The sequence below is a fragment of the Coregonus lavaretus genome (genome assembly GCF_964263955.1).
Source record: "Coregonus lavaretus genome assembly, contig: HAP1_SCAFFOLD_331, whole genome shotgun sequence".
Classification (NCBI taxonomy): domain Eukaryota; kingdom Metazoa; phylum Chordata; class Actinopteri; order Salmoniformes; family Salmonidae; genus Coregonus; species Coregonus lavaretus.
Genome location: NW_028162049.1, coordinates 453,063 through 475,655, shown reverse-complemented (window position 1 = coordinate 475,655; position 22,593 = coordinate 453,063). Strand labels below are relative to the sequence as shown.

General features: G+C 44.2%; 1 protein-coding gene across 1 annotated transcript; it reads left to right on the top strand.

Annotated features, from left to right (window-relative positions):
• Window positions 1-7,370: 7,370 nt before the first annotated feature.
• On the top strand, window positions 7,371-22,014 carry LOC311116565 (tripartite motif-containing protein 16-like; the record flags this gene model as incomplete). The annotated part of the gene is made up of 7 exons (XM_084191645.1): window positions 7,371-7,580; window positions 10,523-10,894; window positions 11,300-11,395; window positions 20,021-20,254; window positions 20,357-20,516; window positions 20,642-20,701; window positions 20,938-22,014. 7 exons carry the CDS (start codon window positions 7,371-7,373, stop codon window positions 21,444-21,446), a joined length of 1,641 nt encoding a protein of 546 aa, XP_084047771.1. The 3' UTR covers window positions 21,447-22,014.
• Window positions 22,015-22,593: the final 579 nt, after the last annotated feature.

The following is a 22,593-nucleotide window of genomic DNA, read 5'->3' as shown; positions in this document are numbered from 1 at the left end:
CATTGTCCTTTCAAGGATGGTTGCAGAACTTGGCATGACTCAGCTCTGTAGTGTTAGCCAGCCCTGCTTGACTCAGCTCTGTAGTGTTAGCCAGCCCAGTTGGGCCCTGCTTGACTCAGCTCTGTAGTGTTAGCCAGCCCAGTTTGGCCCTGCTTGATTCAACTCTGTAGTGTTAGCCAGCCCAGTTTGGCCCTGCTTGACTCAGCTCTGTAGTGTTAGCCAGCCCAGTTTGGCCCTGCTTGACTCAGCTCTGTAGTGTTAGCCAGCCCAGTTTGGCCCTGCTTGGCTTGACTCAGCTCTGTAGTGTTAGCCAGCCCAGTTTGGCCCTGCTTGGCTTGACTCAGCTCTGTAGTGAGAAACACACCTTCTACACCTGCATTACTAGCTGTTTGGGGTTTTAGGCTGGGTTTCTGTACAGCACTTCGAGATATTAGCTGATGTAAGAAGGGCTATATAAAATAAAATTGATTGATTGATTGAAACAGGCATCAGTGTGTTGGAGGGGATCAGTCTATTATTGATTGATATTATATTAGCATCATCATCACACTAGCATTAATGTTCACACTCTGGGGCTCATTTGTCCACATTTAAACTGGTCTTGGTCTCCTTACAGGTGAGACACATTTAAACTGGTCTAGGTCTCCTTACAGGTTGGACACATGGGTCTAGAGGTCACACAGGGCAGTCACCAGGGAAGTGAGGGTGTAATTACTGCACACAGGGCAGTCACCAGGGAAGTGAGGGTGTTATTACTGCCCACAGGGCAGTCACCAGGGAAGTGAGGGTGTAATTACTGCACACAGGGCAGTCACCAGGGAAGTGAGGGTGTTATTACTGCACACAGGGCAGTCACCAGTGGACAATACAGGATACAGCCAGTTCATAGAGGAGCTGAAGGTGCTTTATGCTCAATACTGGCCAGAGGATTCAGGAGCACTGTATGGAGAAGCAGTGATAGAATCTCTCTGCCAGAGGTTTGGCATTGACAGTCCACGTACGGTCCAACAGGCAGTACAGGGACACTGATAGTAATGATAAAGGAGACTTTCCAGATGGACTTAAAGAGATGTTGATGGAGGTCAGCACCATCCCCATCTCCAGATGGACTTAAAGAGATGTTGATGGTGGTCAGCACCATCCCCATCTCCAGATGGACTTAAAGAGATGTTGATGGAGGTCAGCACCATCCCCATCTACAGATGGACTTAAAGAGATGTTGATGGTGCTCAGCACCATCCCCATCTCCAGATGGACTTAAAGAGATGTTGATGGAGGTCAGCACCATCCTCATCTCCAGATGGACTTAAAGAGATGTTGATGGTGGTCAGCACCATCCCCATCTCCAGTGCAGAAGGCCAGCAGGGATTTTCTCAAATGAATCTGATTTGCACCTCAACCCGCGCCTCTCTGCATACCTCCACCATATCAGGGCTACTCTATCTGAACCTTGTTGGCCCACCCCTGACCAAATTCAACCCAGTCCCTTATGTGAGGTCATGGATTGCTAAAGGACACAGATGTGTCACAGACACCAGGAGCAAAACAAGAGATAGGGAGGAGAAGACGCACCAGGAAATGGCCGTGTTGTGGGAGGTTCTGGAAAACTTTACAAACTTGTTCTGTACTGTGAAGTTAATCTGAATATGCGCTTCATATTATCAGATAGGCAGGAGGCCTATATACTATAATATGTGTTCTGCTGTAGCATACATTGATTTATTTTATTTGAAGTATATTCTGATATCAAATCAAATGTTTGTCCTACAGTGATGTCTTGAAAAGTATATGAAATGTGAGTATTGTAAGCCCCACCTCTGAGTATATGAAATGTGAGTATTGTAAGCCCCACCGCAGAGTATATGAAATGTGAGTCTTGTAAGCCCCACCTCTGAGTATGTGAAATGTGAGTCTTGTAAGCCCCACCTCTGAGTATATGAAATGTGAGTCTTGTAAGCCCCACCTCTGAGTATGTGTTCATATGCATATGGAGGGTGTTCTGCAGTGACACCTAAAAATGTTGCTGTACATTGATGTCTTGAAAATTAGGCTGTAAGAAATTCAGACTTGTAAGCCCCACAGCTACACTAGAGTATGTGGGTATAGTATATGTTGGTGACGGTGGCTGTGTGAGAAGCACGCCTGTATCTCTCACATAACTAGAATGAGATTCACTTTCTATGATCTCTCTCCCTCTCTGCTCTGATAGACAGGAGCCTGAACTCTCATCTCTCAAGTGTTGCACTTCATCATTTATTTAGACTCTATGCTGTAGGCCACCAAAATATTTGATCAACTTCCAAATATTGTTTTACAAAAGATAGAGAGAGAGGTAGGCTTTTGGCACGAGTGCATCGGCCATCACCAGTGAGGGAGCTGTGCATCATTGGGTGAGTCAGTGAAACTGGAAAGCATTTTTAGGACTATAATTTCCTCCTTATATTGTAGCCTACAATATGTGTCTCCACACACCTAGGCCTCGGCTATTGATGGATTCAAGACAAGGTCGTTTTTATTGATCTGTGATTCTCAGTTTGTCATTGTAGCCTGCCATTTCCATCATTTGTGTGGTATTAACAAATACTCTACCAAAGTCTCGTCATGTAAAATGACATAGAATTGCATCAAATGCGTTTATAAAAGGCCAACATTTTCTCGGCCATTATGCTACTAAAAATGTCCCCCATGTGTCCAACTTCTGTAAGTGCCTCTACTCTACTGCTCTATGCCACTACGCAAATGTGATGATATGAATGCAATGCTTTATCATAAAGGATATATATATTTTTATGCATTCCAGTACCTCAGATCCCCCAGGTCACCACCCTCTCGTGCTCACTGTTTGTAAAATAAGGTGCAGGACGGCAGATTAATTCCCTTCAGTGATATTACTTGCTGACACGTTTTGGAGAAAGCTTCTTCGTCAAAGCACTATTGTAAACAGGGTTAGAATGTTACAAATACACATTGACATTGAAAGGGAAGCATGATTATAGATTCATATTTTAAATCCTCAGAATTCATACAGTATAGAACACCATCTAGAAGACATAGACATATCATTACATACAGTATAGAACACCATCTAGAAGACATAGACATATCATTACATACAGTATAGAACACCATCTAGAAGACATAGACATATCATTACATACAGTATAGAACACCATCTAGAAGACATAGACATATCATTACATACAGTATAGAACACCATCTAGAAGACATAGACATATCATTACATACAGTATAGAACACCATATAGAAGACATAGACATATCATTACATACAGTATAGAACACCATATAGAAGACATAGACATATCATTACATACAGTATAGAACACCATATAGAAGACATAGACATATCATTACATACAGTATAGAACACCATATAGAAGACATAGACATATCATTACATACAGTATAGAACACCATCTAGAAGACATAGACATATCATTACATACAGTATATCATAGATGACATGTATAAATGCTTCCTTTATATTTCCTGTAACACTTTCCATTACAGTAGCCTTATTACTGGCTAGGGTTACTGCTGCTAGTACAGTGTAAGAATGAGGCATCACAGTACTTTTACACCACTGTACTAACAGGAATAATTACACACCAATAAACACACTGTAATGTAAAGTGTTACATCATTCCCAATGATCAGTCAATACATACGGTATTCATTTCAGCTACAGTACATTGTATCCATTTCAAGTCCCCCCCCCTCCCCCATTGTAGCTAATTATCTATAACACATTGTAGAGTTTTACAACCACGTATTAGTTATTATGGATGGTTATAGTTAGTGTCATAGCACATAAGTTTAAGGCATTACACAATTAATTAAAAGCATTATACATATGTACTTCATAGAAACTGTTACCCTTCATATATTCTAACCACTCTATTTAATTTATTCCATATTAAGGGCCCTAACCTAGGAACACAAATCTTTGTCTCTATTAACATTGTGGACAGTTCTCTCTCTCTCTCTCTCTCAATTCAATTCAATTCAATTTAAGGGCTTTATTGGCATGGGAAACGTATGTTAACATTGTCAAAGCAAGTGAAGTAGATAGTAAACAAAAGTTAAATAAACAATAAATATTAACAGTAAACATTACACTCAGAAGTTCCAAAAGAATAAAGACATTTCAAATGTCATATTATGCATACATGCAGTGTTGTAACAATGTGCAAATAGTTAAAGTACAAATTGGAAAATAAATAAACATAAATATGGGTTTTATTTACAATGGTGTTTGTTCTTCACTGGTTGCCCTTTTCTTGTGGCAACAGGTCACAAATCTTCCTGCTATGATGGCACACTGTGGTTTTTCACCCAGTAGATAAGAGAGTTTATCAAAATTGGGTTTGATTTCAAATTATGTGTGGATCTCTGTAATCTGAGGGACATATGTGTCCCTAATATGGTCATACATTCGGCAGGAGGTTAGGAAGTGCAGCTCAGTTTCCAGCTCTCTCTCTCTCTCTCCCTCTAACCCCACCCCTCTGGCAGAACCAGGAAGCCCCTCCCCCACCCACAAACTCTCTTCTGAGGAAGCAACTGATCTGAGTCTCTGTGTCGTCTGTCTGTGTGACAGTGAACAACCGTCCAAATGGCTCAGCAGGGAGTTCTGCTGGACCAGGACCAGTTCTGTTGTTCTGTCTGTCTGGATCTACTGAAGGAGCCGGTCACTACTGCCTGTGGACACAGTTACTGTAGAAGCTGTATTGAGGGCTGCTGGGATCAGGATGTTCTGACCAACAATTTGTGATTTCAGTTTTGGCACAATGGTAATAAAACATAAATATCAGTCCCCTGGTCCTCCAGAGTAGGAGTGAACCAGGACCACAAGGCAGGTACTCTGTCCTTCTACAGCGTCTCTGACACAATGAGCCTCCTCCACAGAGTCCAGACCACATTCACTCAGCCCCTTTATCCTGGGTTTGGGATTGGTACAAAATCATATCTCAATAATTACCAGTAGGTACAGATGATTTCAACCATTTCAGACATATTGATGGAGAGCTTCTGGGTTATTAACAGTCTTCCAGTAGGCCTATGATCTGGTTCAATTCCCCTTTTTTAACGTTATTGTAAAAAAAAAAATAATAATAATAATTAGACATAGCACATTCTTTGTAGCCTGGTCCCAGATCTGTTAGTGGTCTTGCTAAACAGATGGCATGATAGCACATACAGACTGACACTCAGGCTTCAGACTTTTACTGTCTACCTGATCACCTCTTGGCTGTTGCAATCCTCTGTAAATGTGTCTCTTTTTCTCTTGATGTAAACTGTAGTACTGGCAAACCAGTCAAATCAGAAACTGGGATCATTGTTGATCCATTTATGATCAGATGAGAATATTTAAGTCACCCATGTACATGTATGAATCCAAACAATTCAGTATTCTGAATCAATTACTGAATCAATGTGATCTTTCAATATAAAAGTCAAAATCATGACATTGGAATTGCTCTGTTATTGAATTGATTGTCACAATGAATCAGCTATTTCCAGTCATCTATGTAGCAGTATATCCACAGGGGGAGGAAGTGCAGTGAGATGCCTCTGATATGACTGGGTGTCAGGTGGAAGGAGATCACAGAGCCTGGAACAGAGAAGAGAGGAAGGCTGGGAAGAGAAAGAAGCATTGATTTGTTTCAAACGTCTCTTGTCTGTCTCTAATACACCAGTAGGGGGCATCCTAACCCTAGCTTCCAGAGGTCAGAATACTATCCTCCATGTTGGCAGTTGGTTCCAACACTCCACATTTTAACTTCATCCCAACTACATATGGTGTCCATTGACATTCTAAATCTCAAACCCAGTTTGTCTCTGTGTACGAACAGTGTAGCAGCAATAGGTGTGTCAGAAATACGTGCTGGCTCTCTGTCACTCACAGGCAGGGGTGACGAGGGCCTCAGCCAGCCCCAGTAGGATGTACTGGGGAGCCAGCTGGAAGCAGGCCATGGAGGACACCTGGAGCACCTTCCCTGACAGGGCCTGCTCCGTCAGAGGATAGCCCTTCCTGTGGACCTCAGACAGGCCCGCTACCAGGACAGACTGGGCCGCACACGCATGACCCAGCACTGAGAGAGGAGAGGAGGGAGGGGACAGGGAGAGAAACAGAGAGAGAGACATTAACATTGACTGCCTCATTGATGTGGATGGTATTTGTGCATGTGTGTGTGTGTGGCTGTGTGTGTGTCTGTGTGTGTGTGTGTCTGTGTGTGTGTGAGTGTGTGTGTCTGTCTGTCTGTCTGTCTGTGTGTGTGTGTGTGTCTTTCTCTGTGTGTGTTTGTGTGTGTATCTGTGCCGTGTGTGTCTGCTTACTGATGACTCTGGCGGGGGAGAAGGGTGTTTTCTCCATGGACAGGTAGCAGGAGGTGACACACTCCATGAGAGGGGCCAGCAGCAGCAGAGGTAGGATGCTGATGACGTTCATGGCACTGATGGGCAGGAGGAAGCTGTTCAGGTGCAGGTTAGAGTTCATGGTCTGAATGTAGTAACCTGATGGAATCTGTGGGAGAGGTCAGGGTAACAACAGGTTCTAGGACAACTTTATGGAGCATAAATAAACATTATAGATTTGCCAGTTTTACACCCAACGTCTGAAAAATAATGTATTTGGACTTTCCACTGAAAACAAACAATGACCTGAAAATGTTCTAAAAGTCAATGAATGAATGGAACCATTTATTTGTCTCTACAGTTTGAAGGAAGTTTCTAACTAACATTAGCGCTATGAAGTCTATAGTAACTGCTAGCATGCCATAGACTTCCAGTCATTGCTCTAACGCTAGTTGGCATTGGCTCCCAAAACGACCTCTAACTTCCTTCATACAGGATGCAGAGACATTAAAATGGTATCCATGATTTCATCTGACTCTGGGGAAGAAGATAAAGGGCTTCATTGCCTAAATCCCGAAGAATCCCTTTAAATTGAGTTTTTAAGTGATTGCAATTATTAATTTTTGCAATTACATTTACATTGTAATCATTTAGCAGACACTGTTATCCAGAGCGACTTTCAATTATTGCAAAATGTGAATCACAATTTTAAAAAATGGTATAGAAAAGTATTTAGTATTTTGAAATGTTTAGTTCAGCCCAGTGTGATTCAAATGACAAAATACTCAGAAGTAATTAAAATACGTATTTCAAATAGATGTAAGAGAAATACTGAACATCTCTGGCTACTACCCAACACTCTGTCACACAACCCCTCTACATACAGAGTACACAGTCAAGTAGGAAGCCCCTCCCTGTCCTCTGGTGTAGAGTTCCATGAAACACAAAGTAATCTTTGACACTGCCATTGCTTAACCTACGGGAGAGAGAACCAAAATGGCAGAGAATCAGGAACTGTTCTGTTGCTCCATCTGTCTGGATCTACTGAAGGATCCGGTGACTACTGCCTGTGGACACAGCTACTGTATGGGCTGTATTAAAGAAAGCTGGGATCAGGATGATCTGAAAGGTGTCTACAGCTGTCCACAGTGCAGACAGACCTTTACCCCAAGGCCTGTTCTGAACAGAAGCACTGTGTTGGCTGAAGTGGTAGACAAACTGAAGAAGACAGGACTCCGGGCTGCTCCCCCTCCTGCTCTGTGCTATGCTGGACCTGGAGATGTGGCGTGTGATTTCTGCATTGGGACCAGAAAGCAGAAAGCCCTCATGTCCTGTCTGGTGTGTCTGGCCTCTTACTGTGAGACTCACCTCCAACCTCACTATGAATTTCCTGCTTTGAAGAAGCACCAGCTGGTCAAAGCCATCGCACAGCTACAGGATCAGCTTTAACATTGCAGATATATTGGGGCTTCTATCTGTGTAATTGTCTGCATCATTTCCAATCCCCCATATATATGTTTTGTAAATATTATTTTAAATATATTTTCCTTCTTTATTATTTTCCCCTAACCCTACCACCCCTCCTAAACTAATGGACAAACAATACTTAGCCTTCCACTTCCAGCTTATAAATGTACATACTACATACATTTCACAGACACTACATTTTACATTCGTTATCTTTTGTTTGTTTTTAGTCCCCGCCTTCAGCTACCCTCAGCCCCTCCCATCTATCTCTGAAGACCATCCAGTTTGGATTTCTAGCTGCCATACAGTGCATTCGGAAAGTATTCAGACCCTTTAACTGTTTCAACATTTTATTACGTTACAGCCTTATTCTAAAATTGATTAAATAAAACATTTTCCTCATCACTCTACCCACAATACCACATAATGACAAAGCGAAAACAGGTTTTTATTTTTACACACTTATTGAAAATACAAGACAGAAATACCTTATTTACATAAGTATTGAGACTCAAAATTGAGCTCAGGTGTATCCTGTTTCCATTGATCATCCTTGAGATGTTTCTACAACTTGATTGGAGTCCACCTGTGGTAAATTTAATTGATTCGACATGATTTGTAAAGGCACACAGCTGTCTATATAAGGTCCCACAGTTGACAGTGCATGTCAGAGCAAAAACCAAGCCATGAGGGTGAAGGAATTGTCCGTAGAGCCCTGAGACAGGATCGTGTTGAGGCACAGATCTGGGGAAGGGTCCCAAAAAATTTCTGCAACATTGAAGGTCCCCAAGATCACAATGGCCTCCATCATTCTTAAATGGAAGAAGTTTGTAACCACCAAGACTCTTCCTAGAGTTGGCCGCCTGGCCAAACTGAGCATCGGGGGAGAAGGGCCTTGGTCAGAGAAGTGACCAAGAACCCGATGGTAACTCTGACAGAGCTCCAGAGTTCCTCTGTGGAGATGGGAGAAACTTCCAGAAGGACATCCACCTCTGCAGCACTCCACAAATTAGGCCTTTATGGTAGAGTGGCCAGACGGAAGCCACTCCTCAGTAAAAGACACATGACAGCCCGCTTGGAGTTTGCCAAAAGGATCCTAAAGTACTCTCAGACCATGAGAAAGAAGATTCTCTGGTCTGATGAAACCAAGATTGAACTCTTTGGCCTGAATGCCAAGCGTCACGTCTGTAGAAAACATGGCACCATCCCTATGGTGAAGCATGGTGGTGGCAGCATCAGGCTGTGGGGATGTTTTTCAGAGGCACGGACTGGGAGAATAGCCAGGATCGAGGGAAAAATGAACAGAGCAAAGTACAGAGAGATCATTGATGAAAACCTGCTTCAGAGCGCTCAGGATCTCAGACTGGGGCGAAGGTTCAACTTCCAACAAGACAACAACCCTAAGCACACAGCCAAGACGCAGGAGTGGCTTCGGGACAAGTCTCTGAATGTCCTTGAGTGGTCCAGCCAGATCCTGGAGTTGAACCCGATCGACCATCTCTGGAGAGACCTGAAAATAGCTGTGCAGCACTGATAGCAACAACATTCACCGTAGAAAAGTTGGCTGTGTTTACAGACAGACAGACAGAGGTTGTTTACTATGACTGGATGAAGGGATACAGTGTTGAAGGCTTCCTTTAGGTCTCCTGGTCTCTTGGGATTTAATCTGTGAATACAGTGAGATAGTCCTAACCATTCAATCAATGTACAGAACAAACAGTCATCATTAACACTATACAGAGTGGGGCCTATGGATATAATATATTATCTTATAATAGAATAGAATAGAATTTTATGAATAGAAAATAATAAATGTTTTGACATGAAAGCACAGCCAGATGATTTGACTTGACAGTGTGTCTCTATACCTCAGTCTCTGAAGACACCCAGCAATGGTTAGGATTATTAGAGAAGCTTTTCCTGCTGAAAGGCAGTTTCATTTCATCTGGTTGCAGAAATAATTCATTGGATATGTTCATAACCCCGTCCACCTATAAGATGTGGGGGGTTTCTGTCTGACTAAGAAGAGATACAAAGAACTCTGATTATAAAACGTCTTCTATTTTTAGTCCTAGATTTGGCTAGGGTTAGGGTTACTGCTGAATGTAGTAACTCTAACCCTGACCCTAGGCCTAACAGTAATACCCACACTGTAATGTAAAGTATTACCTCATTCTCAATGATCAGTCAATACATACAGTATTCATCTAAACTACAGAATATTGTATCAATATCAAACCAAATGAAGGGCCCTAACCTAGAAACTAAAATATTTGTCTCCCTCTCCATGTTGAACGCAGTTCTCTCTCTATCCCTCCCTCCCTCCCTCTAACCTCACCTATCTGGCAGATCCAGAAAGTCCTCGCCCTCCCAAAAACTCACTTCTGTGGAAACGAAACTGATCTGAGTCTCTGTGTCGTCTGTCTGTGTGAGAGTGAACAACCATCCAAATGGCTCAGCAGGGAGTTCTGCTGGACCAGGACCAGGACCAGTTCTGTTGTTCTGTCTGTCTGGATCTACTGAAGGAGCCGGTCACTACTGCCTGTGGACACAGTTACTGTAGGAGCTGTATTGAGGACTGCTGGGATCAGGATGTTCTGAAAGGGGTCTATAGCTGTCCTCAGTGCAGAGAGACCTTCACTCCAAGGCCTAATCTGAGGAAAAATAACATGTTGGCTGAGTTGGTGGAGAAACTGAAGAAGACAGGACTCCAGGCTGCTCCCCCTCCTGCTCTGTGCTATGCTGGACCTGGAGATGTGGCGTGTGATTTCTGCACTGGGACCAGAAAGCAGAAAGCCCTCATGTCCTGTCTGGTGTGTCTGGCCTCTTACTGTGAGACTCACCTCCAATCTCACTATGAATCTCCTGCTTTGAAGAAGCACAAGCTGGTCAAAGCCACCGCACAACTACAGGAGAAGATCTGCTCTCATCATGACAAACTGCTGGAGGTTTACTGTTGTACCGATCAGCAGTGTATCTGTCTGCTGTGTACAATGGATGAACATAAAGGCCATGATACAGTGTCAGCTGCAGCAGAGAGGACTGAGAAACAGGTAAGACCAGAACTACTTGTTGGTGACTGTCTGATAAACAAATAATTAAAGATACAGTAGGAACTAAGGCTGTTTGAATATGAGATCATTCAAATGAAATCGATCCACGGCAGAACAAATATGAACACAAACTTTGATTATATAGATATGTTAACCCAGATTCTCCAAATGAATCACAATTTTCTAAAGTCAAACACCATTATCATTCGTTATCAAACACCCAATCAGCTCCCCTGTTTTGTGCACTGTTAAAACTATAATCATTCACATAATAATATAATTTCACACAAACACTTCCTCAACATATTAATCCCTATCTTCTATGGGCCCTATGTCCCATTACTATACTATTGATCTACTGGACAAATAAAGCTTGATAGCTCATTGACGAGTGATTCTCCACAGAGGCAGCTGGGGATGAGTCATCAGAAGGTCCAGCAGAGATTCCAGGAGAGAGAGAAGGACCTGAAGGAGCTCCAACAGGCTGTGGAGTCTCTCAAGGTGAGTATTGTTGACCAGAGGAGACACACCATTTCACATCTCTCCTCCAGTCAGAGAGAGAGAGAGGGGCCCCTATCCAATCCCACTGACCCCACTGTTGGGAACAGGCTGTCTGGACCCCTTTCAGAGAATATACTGCTTAATGTAACCGGCGGGATATGAACCCGGGTCTACTGAGGGAGAAAACAACATCTTGACCGTTTCACCAAGAGAACATTCCCTATTGGGCTGAGGGACGACACTGATTTTGAAGTCGAAGGCGGGGCTACCTCATCACATAACCATGAGAAATCATGACTGACTCATGTCCCCTTTACATTAACATGGAGCTCTCTCTCTCTCTCAATTCAAATCAATTCAAAGGGATTTATTGGCATGGGAAACATATGTTTACATTGCCAAAGCAAGTGAAATAGATAATAAACAAAAGTGAAATAAACAATCAGAAATGAACAGTAAACATTACACTCACAAAAGTTTCAAAGGAATAAAAACTTTCAAATGTTATAACTCAAGTGCAAACAGAGTGAGCCATTCGCCAGACTGAGTTCAGGAGGTGAAATGGAAATGAATGAGGGAAAGATAAGTGAGGTAGAAGGTGTGGTGATGAGCTCAGAACCAGAGCCTGGCATCAATGGACATGATAAAGAAGAATCTGGTGCAGTAGGAGATACATTGTAGGAGAACGTGGATCCATACCTTTTGGCAGATCCATTTGTAGTTGCAGGGTGGGTGGGAAAGGAGTTGGGTGCAGTTGAATCAGTGAAGGTAACCTGTAGTGATATTTGTTTGTGTTTCGTTTGGTGCAACACAGACCTGGTGGTGAGCGTGGTGAAACAGAGGAGTCACTGTCAGTCCTTTTGAGTTTTGAGTCTTTACCCAACAGTCTTGGTAGGATATATCAGTTATCCTGTTAGAGCTTTTGTGCCGAATCCACTTCGCTGATTCAGGTGCAACGTTTATGGTCATGTTGCAGCAGTTTGTAGGAGGGAGATTCCAAGATGTGGGAAGTGTGCAGGAGGGCATGGGATAGAGGATTGTGTAGTTTCGGTCGATAAAGTTGTGTGTGTCAACTGTTGGGATGCCCATGTTGCTGGGGATCTGAAGTGTCCAGTGCGAGAGAGGCAGGTTGAGGTGGCTAGAGTCAAAGTAGTGCAGAAGGTGTCGTATGCTGAGGCAGTGAAGAAAGTAGAGGAGAATGGGTCAAGGGTGAGAGATCCTGAGAGGATCCCTGTGAGTAGTAGATCTGTGCCAGCACAGAGGGATAGATCAACGAGTGATATATGCTTCAGTAAAGTTAGCTTCTTGCCGTTCATAGCAATGGTTATCAACTGTACAGCAGAAATTGAATGAAATTGAATGTAAATCACAGAAAATAGATGTTGTGGTGGCAGCTGCAGAGAACTATTTGGGCATACAAGATTAGACTTCAGAAGAGTTACAGGGTGTGTTGAGTTGTGGTTTCCTGTCCTCCCAGGCCGTTGGCATGGTGCAGGAGCAGATAGGGTCAAAGTAGTGGAATTGGGTAGTGGGTATTTAATGAGTGTAGGGTTAGTTGGAAGGGTGTTTTTTTATTATTATTATAATTTACCCTTTTCCCATTTTGTGTCACAAAGTATAATGGATTTATATTATAGTCCAGTTGGGGGCGGTAATGCAACATATTGGATGCCAACCGCCGTTAAACATCAAAGAAGAAGAACCGTTACATTATGTCTATGTACAGTATTGTAACGATGTTCATGTCTCTCTCATTCATTAACTTTCATGGTAGTTGGTTGTGTGGGTCTCTGGTTATGAATAGGGTGCTGACAGACAATTGTTGATGGATATTTATAGAGCTCTGATCAGGACGACAATTGATTACTGGTGTACAGTTTATGGAACAGAGGTAAAGACTTGGCTTCAGAAGCTGGACAGAATCCAGTATAAAGCTTTAAGGATATGTATTGGTGCATTTAAATCAACATCTGTATGTGCCTTACTGGTGGAGGCAGGAGAGATGCCTTTGGATATACAGCGTAAAAAATGGTCATTATCTTATTGGGTTAGGTTGAAAGGCTGTGAGGTTGAGCATCCCACTGCTACTGTTCTAGATGACTGTTGGGAATATACTAGTAGACAAGGCAGTGGTTTTGGTTGGACAGTTGGAAAGCTTGCTGATGAGAGTGGTTTGAGGGAGTTGGAGGTTGGCCCTTCTGTGGTGATAGGGGATGTTCCTCCATGGTTACTCCCAGACCCTGTTGTTGATCTAACCTTGGTAGATAAAATGAAAGATTGGTCAGAAGTCAGTGATATAGAGAAACTGGTTGACAATTACATTGGTAGAAGTTTTTATGCTTTTCTACCACTTTTCACAGATGGATCCAAGGACCCAGATAGTGGGCTCACAGGAGCAGGCGTTTACGTTCCTGAATTTGATGTGCAGATATGTAGAAGACTAACAGATGAACTGTCAGTATACTCAGTTGAACTGTTGGTGATAATAGTTGCCCTCCAGTGGGTGGAGGACGTACAACCTGTTAGAATTATAGTATGGTCAGATTCTCTGTCTGTATTGAATAGTTTGTCATCTGGTAAATATAATAGGAGTGACCTGCTATTGGAGGTATTAATGTTATTATGGAGAATTGAGAGAATGGGTTTAGTAGTGTGATTCTGCTGGGTCCCAGCACATTCGGGTGTGGAAGGGAATGAAATTGTAGACCAGTTAGCTAAAAGAGCTTTGAAACGAGATATAATTTATATTAATGTTCCACTGGGTAGAGGTGAGGCCAAATGTAAGATCAGAGCCATTTTGAAAGATGTGTGGCAGAAGAGATGGTACTCTGAGCACAAGGGCCGGCATTTATATGAATAGTTTACAGTTTTACAGAAAGGTCGATGGACCAAGATTCAAAGGTCAGATTAGGAAGGAAGAGGTGGTGTTTACTCGATTGCGCTTAGGACATTGTACATTGAACTCGTCATTACATCTGGTTGGCAAGCATGGGAATGGTTTGTGTCTGGAAGGTACGGTCGATGAAACGGTGGAGCATGTGTTGTTATATTGTTGTAAGTATGTTGAAGAGAGGGAAAGATGTGTAGGGTCATTGAGGTTGGACGGGGTTGGGGGGGTTTGGAAGGGATTTGGGGATGGGGGAGGGTCTATTAGAAGTTAGTAGGGCTCTTCTTTATTTTCTCAGAAGTACTGAGTTAGGTAGGAGGATTTAGAAATGTTGGAAACCGTGATTGACCACACACTCCAGCACAGTAGGTGGCGGCATGCACCTTTAACGTTGGTTTGTGGACCGCCATTATATCATAGAAGAAGAAGTTGGTTGTGTGAGAGTTTTGTGGTTCGTGAGGAGGGCTACTATTCTTTTTTCTTTTGGTTCTTGTGTATTTTCTGAATTTATTTTCTGATGGTGGAGGGTTTGTTTATTGGTTTCCACTGTTTATCGTTTAGAGTTGAGGGGGGAGTAGGGGTAGTTTGTTAGGGCGGCGTGATGGCCTCAACCGAGTGTAGAAGAAACGCTGTCGCTTCGGGTGCGTTCCGGAGAAAGGTGTGGAGGAAGTTTTGCTCATGGTCGGCGAACAGGTTGGAGCAGAACATCTGCACTCTGCATCCAGAATGAACAAGGCGGTGGTTGTGTTAATGAAAAAGGTTTGTCTTGTTGTGAGTGGGATTTTTGTGAGGGGTGTGTTGGTGCAGATGTCGCCTCTTTCGATAAGAGTTGTGGTGGCTAATCTGCCTCCGTTTACTGCTTACGAACAGACCGCAACTAGTTGGTTAGTTTTGGTAAATTTGCAAGTGGTTTTCGTGTGCTCTCGGCTGGGTGCCAAGCGGAATCCGTTAAACATGTCTCTTTTCGTAGACAAGTGTTTGTTTCTTAACAAACTTCAAGGTTACACAGGGGAGGGGTGGAACACAGGGTTTGCTAGCACAGATAGTTTTCGGTGTTTCTAGTGTGGGGATCATCAGTTATAGGCTACAAGCAGCAATATGATTGATAGGTAGGACAGGTATTGAACCCAAATAATCCCTTCCTTAGATGCGCTAACCTCAACCCTAGTAAACATGCATTATAAAAACCTTCTATATAAAATTATCTCATATTGGGAGTAAATAGCCTCTGAATAGAAAAGAAAAAACACTGCATCTTCCAGCCCACCAATAAATTACATAATGAAACCGTCGCGGTTAGCATATTTACCTCAACATGCCCCTCGCTTGCGTGAGAAGGCAGAGTGCTCGATGCTGGTTGATGAATTTGACAATTAATGTACTAGGAAAATACGTTTTTGTCGACCAGAGGTGACTGAATTAATGTTCAGGCGTATTGATAATCATTATAGTAATGAAGTATAATTTCAAAACATGACCATAAAAACAGGTAATAATAAACATGAATCATCATTATATTACTTCACAGTAATGTGTTTTCAGTCCTTCCTCTTGCGTTAGCAGTGTGGAAAGGGACAGTAAAAAGCTCAGGCAGGAGTTTTCCTGTGAGGTGGAGTGGTGGTGTATCCAGGGAGAGAACTAAACTAATCTTCTGAAATGTCATTCATGGTCTTATGCTGCCATCTATTGGAATTATTAAGCAACTGCAGTAGTACTGAATAAAGTGTTTTTCCTTACTAATCCGTACTAAAATAGTGATTACTCAGAATTGCAAAATAAATGGCAGGGGTACCAGGAGGGAGGAGAGTACATTTTTTACATTTTAGTCATTTAGCAGATGCTCTTATCCAGAGCGACTTACAGTTAGTGAGTGCATACATTTTCATACTGTCCCCTCATGGGAAACGAACCCACAACCCTGGCGTTGCAAGCGCCATGCTCTACCAACTGAGCTACACGGTAGTAGTGCATGGCCAAGTGGTGGTGCGCAGGCTGTGGAGAAAGCGGTGGTGGGGAGGGTTGCAGCTGGGCTACATGAGCTGAGGCAGGTTTCTGTAGTAACAGAGACTCCGGTGGGCGAAGGCTTGGTGGGCTCATCCCAGGAAATATTGCCTGTCATTGGGGAAGAGGCACTGATCAGGGGGGAAGTGCAGGGGGGCAGAGACTGGGGAGGAGGAGGACGGTACCGTGCCAATGGAGGAGGAGGAAGAGGGGGGAGGTGAGTCTGCGGGAGCGGAGGACAAGGCGTCTCGTTTTCAGACGGCTCATTGGATCCAGAGCTGACAGCCAGTCAGGCTGAGGGCCCAGTATATACGGTGAGAGAACTTTCTAGGTTCCTGATGGAGACTAAAGGGGAAAAAGAAGGTTCTGCTGGAGTCTTATTTGATTGATCCTGGAAGGTTTATAAGGTCAGTACAACACGTGATGAAGAATGAGGGGTTTAGTGTCCTCTCACCCAGGAAGCGGTATAGGCTGAGAAAATGGGTCATGGGTTCTTAAGGGCATGTCTTCAGAATCTGCTTAAATTGATGTTTTTTTCTGGCATGGCGGCTATATGGGCTTCTCTACTGGTTTCTGATTGTGGTGATTTCCGGCAGAGACTGGGGGAATATGTAAACCAAAAACATTTCAACGTGATTTTTTTGCAAGAGACACAGTGATGTGTAAGGGTAGGTTGTTAGTGGTTAGAGCCAAAATCAGTGACCTTGTCTTTTGCTTTCCAAAATGTGTCTGCACCTAGTACAGTGCTCAGTTCTCTGTTTCACCAGGGCCCAGGCAGGTGTCCTATTGGAAATTCAATGTAAAGCTCTTCCAAGGTGCCACTTTTTGCTCAAGCTTCCAAGGCTTTTGGGAGAGGTGGGGACAGCAGAAGGGGGAGTAACTTCTGTTGTGGGGGAGATGAGGGAACCTGATCGGTGGGTAACTTCTGTTGTGGGGAGATGAGGGAGCCTGATGGGTGGGTAACTTCTGTTGTGGGAGAAATAAGGGAGCCTGATGGGTGGGTAACTTCTGTTGTGGGGAGATGAGGAAGCCTGATGGGTGGGTAACTTCTGTTGTGGGGAGATGAGGCCGCGGCTGTGGAGTTGTACTCTGATTTATAGAGGGCAGAACTTTGTGATCCTGGTTGTTCTCAGGTTCTGCTCACAGACCTTTCCAAACTCTCTCTGTCACAGAGAATCGACATTTCCCTGGCCTTTCACAAACTCTCAGCTGCCGTCTCTCAGACGGTCTGCCTCTGATTTTTTTTTAAAAAGGCCTGGGAAATTATTGGACAGGACGTGTGTTGTGTGAGTGCGTCGGGGTGGGGGAGCTGTCGCTAAGCTGTAGACGGGAGGCTTTGACTCTCCTGCCCAAAAAAGTGTATCAGGACACCTAATCACAGACAATCTGTTCATAATCAGGAGAAAGCCTTTGATAGGGTGGACCATGAATATCTGTTCAATGTGTTGTTTCGGTTGTGGGGAGAATTTTGTGGCCTGTGTTCAAATGCTGTATGCTGGGGCTTCATGTATGGTCAAGGTGTGGGGAGGGCTCAGTAGGCCAGTCTGGGTAGGGAGGGGCATTCACCAGGGACAGTTCCATCGTTCTGACTCAAAGCGGTGCAGAGGCTACTGTACCGTACGGAGGTGGGCTGGAGGGAACCAGCATGTGCTCTGTTGAGGAGGGCTGGTGGTTTGGGGCTGGATCAGCAGCTCTTCATTAACATTTAACATTTAAGTCATTTAGCAGACGCTCTTATCCAGAGCGACTTACAAATTGGTGCATTCAATTTAGGATAGCCAGTGGGACAACTACATCTCGATCACAATAAGTACATTTCTTTAAACAAGTCAGTGCTAGGAGGTGAAATAAGTCAGGTGTTAGTTTAGACAAAAGACAGTGGTAGTAAAGGGGGGGGGGGGGGGGTAGAAGGATAACTATTATACTATTGCAGGTATTCCTTAAAGAGGTGGGGTTTCAAGTGTCTCCGGAAGGTGGTCAGTGACTCCGCTGTCCTGACGTCGTGGGGGAGCTTGTTCCACCATTGGGGTGCCAGAGCAGGAAATAGCTTTGACTGGGCTGAGAGGGAACTGTGCTTCCGTAGAGCTAGGGGGGCTAGCAGGCCAGAGGTGGATGAACGTAGTGCCCTCGTTTGGGTGTAGGGTCTGATCAGAGCCTGAAGGTAAGGAGGTGCCGTTCCCCTCACAGCTCCGTTGGCAAGCACCATGGTCTTGTAGTAGATGCAAGCTTCAACTGGAAGCCTGTAGAGTGTGCGGAGGAGCGGGGTGACATGAGAGAACTTGGGAAGGTTGAACACCAGACGGGCTGCAGCGTTCTGGATAAGTTGTAGGGGTTTAATGGCACAGGCAGGGAGCCGAGCCAACAGCGAGTTGCAGTAATCCAGATGGGAGATGACAAGTGCCTGGATTAGGACCTGTGCCGCTTTCTGTGTAAGGTAGGGTCGTACTCTGCGAATGTTGTAGAGCATGAACCTGCAGGATCGGGTCACCGCTTTGATGTTAGCAGAGAATGACAGGGTGTTGTCCAGGGTCACGCCAAGGTACTTTGCACTCTGGGAGGAGGACACAATGGAGTTGTCAACCATGATGGCGAGATCATGGAGCAGGCAGTCCTTCCCCGGGAGGAAGAGCCGCTCCGTCTTGCCGAGGTTCAGCTTGAGGTGGGGATCCGACATCCACACTGATATGTCTGCCAGACATGCAGAGATGTGATTCGCCACCTGGTTATCAGAAGGGGGAAAGGAGAAAATTAATTTTGTCTCGTCTGCGTAGCAATGATAGGAGAGACCATGCGGCCGGACCCACTGATCCTGTTGAGGTCCACTCATTCAGCCATCCTGCAGGGACCTTTAATGGCAGCAGGCATCATGAGACTAGCAGACCTGCGGCTGCCGGGGGGTGGAAAACCCCCCAAGAGTCAGCACAGCAGGCGGGACTAACGTCTCTTAGAATGCTGGAGAGAGTCATGGGGGAGGTCCAGGAGGCTCTGCCTGACCCAGTGAGGAGGGGGCTGGAGCAGCCTGAGGGGCCACCACCGTTTCCACCACTGCAAGTGACAGCAGAGACTGGGGACTGGCAGGAGAGTCCGGAGGACTTACTGACTTTTAACACTCTGAGCCTGGGGGAGTTTGAGGAGGTGGGGGGTAAGGTGCTGTACACCCTCAGTGTCAAGGTTAGACACATCAGGAGCTTAGCGGGAGTGAAGGGGCATCAGTGGCAGGGGGTTGTGGGGGCTGAGAGCATGGCAGGGTATAGGTGGAGGGTGCTCTATAAGCTCCCAGTGCTGGAAAGGTCAGGGGTCCTCCAGTGGAGGGTATTACATGGAGCCCTGGACACCAATAGCTGGTTGGCTAGGGTTGACCTGGGAGTTGGGGAGGGGTGTCCGTTTTCTGCAATGACAGACTGTTCATCATGTTTTTTCTGTGTTGCCAGGGTAATGCCATTACTGTTGACGCCTTAGGGTTGAGTTTGAGTTGTACAAAATGATCAACAGTGTGGAGATGTTTCAGGAGGTATGGGGGCTCAGAGGGGCTGTCTGTACGGCTGGAGAGGAGGGGTTGGATGGACGGTTGGAATGTGGTGCTGGATGGTGTATTGTACTGTGGTGTTGGGTACTGGATAATGTGATTGTGTGGAGGTTGTGGTGTCACGCAATGTGTTTTTAGGGGTGGGGTTGTTAGTGTAATGAGGATGGCTCATTAAAGTAAGACAAGTCTCTCTCTCTCTCTCTCTTAACAGAGCTCTGCACAGGCAGCAGTGGAGGACAGTGATAAGATCTTTACCGAGCTGATCCGCTCCATTGAGAGAAGGCGCTCTGAGGTGAAGGAGCTGATCAGAGCCCAAGAGAAGGCTCAAGTGAGTCAAGCTGAAGGACTCCTGGAGCAACTGGAGCAGGAGATAGCTGAGCTGAGGAAGAGAAGCACTGAGCTGGAGCAGCTCTCACACACAGAGGATTACATCCATTTCCTCCAGGTAACTCAACTGCCTTGATACATGTGATATGAAATTAAAACTCTCAATCATTTGGTTCTGCTCCCTCTCCCTCTCTCTCTCTCTCTCCCTCTCTCTCTCCAGAGTTATCCGTCTCTCTCCAGTACCAGTGTATCTTCAGACTTACCCAGCATCGTTGTCCGTCCTCTTCAGTACTTTGGAGATGTGAGTAAGACTGTGTCTGAACTGAGAGAGAAACTAGAAGACGTCCTTAAAGGAGAATGGACCAAGATCTCCACTACAGGTGTGTTGAAAATAATAAGAACATCAACTTTAGACCATTGAAAGTTCCCTACTAGTCATATACATGTGGAATATGGTATGATGATAACATTCCCTCTCTCTGTGAATGTGTTTGTGTGTCTGTAGTGAATATAGTGGAGGTTGTACTGCCTCCAGAGCCCAAGACCAGAGAACAGTTCTTACAATGTGAGTCTCTTTATTCTGAAGTAGCTAACAGTCTCTTTTTACTGACACTCCTAACAATCCCTCTAGAAATATATAGCAATAGTAGATCTAATCAAAGACTGGGTATCTATCTGACTCCTCATATTTCTCTGATTTGATCTCTGCTGTGCTCTAATCAAAGACAGGGTAGATACAGTATCTGACTTCACTTATTGTTCTAACTCCCCTCATTGGTCTCTGCTCTGCTCTTCTCCCAGATTCCTGTCAGCTCACACTGGACCCAAACACAGCAAACACACACCTGTCTCTGTCTGAAGGGAACAGAAAGGTGACCTATACAGACCAAGTCCAACCATATCCTGGTCATCCAGACAGATTCACAAACTACAGTATGGTTCTGTGTAGAGAGGGCCTGTCTGGACGCTGTTACTGGGAGGTGGAGTGGAGTGGGGTGTGTGTTACAGCAGTCTCATATAAAGACATCAGCAGAACAGGGACAGATGGTGGATTTGGAGAGAATGACAAGTCCTGGAGTTTACACTACTATAGTGGTGGTTATTGGTTCAGACACAATAATGTTAAGACTAAAGTATCAGGCCCTCAGTCCTCCAGAGTAGGAGTGTACCTGGATCACAAGGCAGGTACTTTGTCCTTCTACAGTGTCTCTGATACAATGACCTTCCTCCACAGAGTCCAGACCACATTCACTCAGCCCCTCTATCCTGGGTTTTATCTCTCTGGTACTGCTGAGCTGGTTAAACTGTAGTAGGGTCCACATAGATACTAGTCATGCTGGTGTAGTCTATAGCTGAGCTGGTTAAACTGTAGTAGGGTCCACATAGATACTAGTCATGCTGGTGTAGTCTATAGCTGAGCTGGTTAAACTGTAGTAGGGTCCACATAGATACTAGTCATGCTGGTGGTGATGGTCCCCAGATGTGATGATTCATTCTGCTCTGTTTTTATGTACAATGATTTGATTGATTTGATCTTCAGAAGATGTTATGAATTACAATTCAATGCATTCATATTATTTGTAAGTGCAATGTTTTAATCTTATACATTTACATTAATCATGATGTATGCTGTTAATGTATGTTGGTTGTCATTCAGAACCATTGAAATGTTTTCTCAATTGGTTCTCTGTCTCAATGTAATTTTCCTCAGTATCATGGAACAGGTAGTGTTACTTACTTGCTAATTGAACTATATGGGCCGGTTTCCCGGACACAGATGAAGCCTAGTCTTAGACTAAAAAGCATGTTCAATGGAGATGTTCGGGAAACCGGCCCTAAATTTGGCATCTTTTATTCTCCCGTACTTCTCAGTCAAGCAACATTAAACCTGTCCAGCAGGTGTTGCTATTAACCAAACAATAAAAACATCAGCTATCTTGACTTGTCACTCAGTATATCAGTAATGTTCAGAATTGTACTTTAATATCATTGGAGATTGATGGTCTTTTTAATCCACTACCCAGAGTCAGGAACAGATGAAGTTAGGTCTGCTACTGTTCAGTTATTAAATATGATTAATGGTGATGGGAAATAAAAAATACATCTAGTAGTAGTTTTCCTTTGCTATTTATTCCAAGGTGTGTCTTTAACTTGTAAATGGATTGTGTTGAAGCTGGCATGTGGTGTGGATGATAGAATAGAGTGAATAGAGGAGAGAAGAGAGGAGGAGAGGAGAACATAATATAGAAGACAGATAAGATAGAGAGATAATTCATACCCAGGGGAGTTACTGACTCTGGCCCAAATGACACCCTGTTCCCTACGTAGTGCACTAGGCTTCTTCTGACCAGATCTAAAGTAGTCTTCTAGATTTTACATGTTTTCTCCCTGTCATTAGAAAATGACAATATGGTAATGACTTTAGTGGTTTCCTCCCCCTTTGTTTTTATTGGTTGT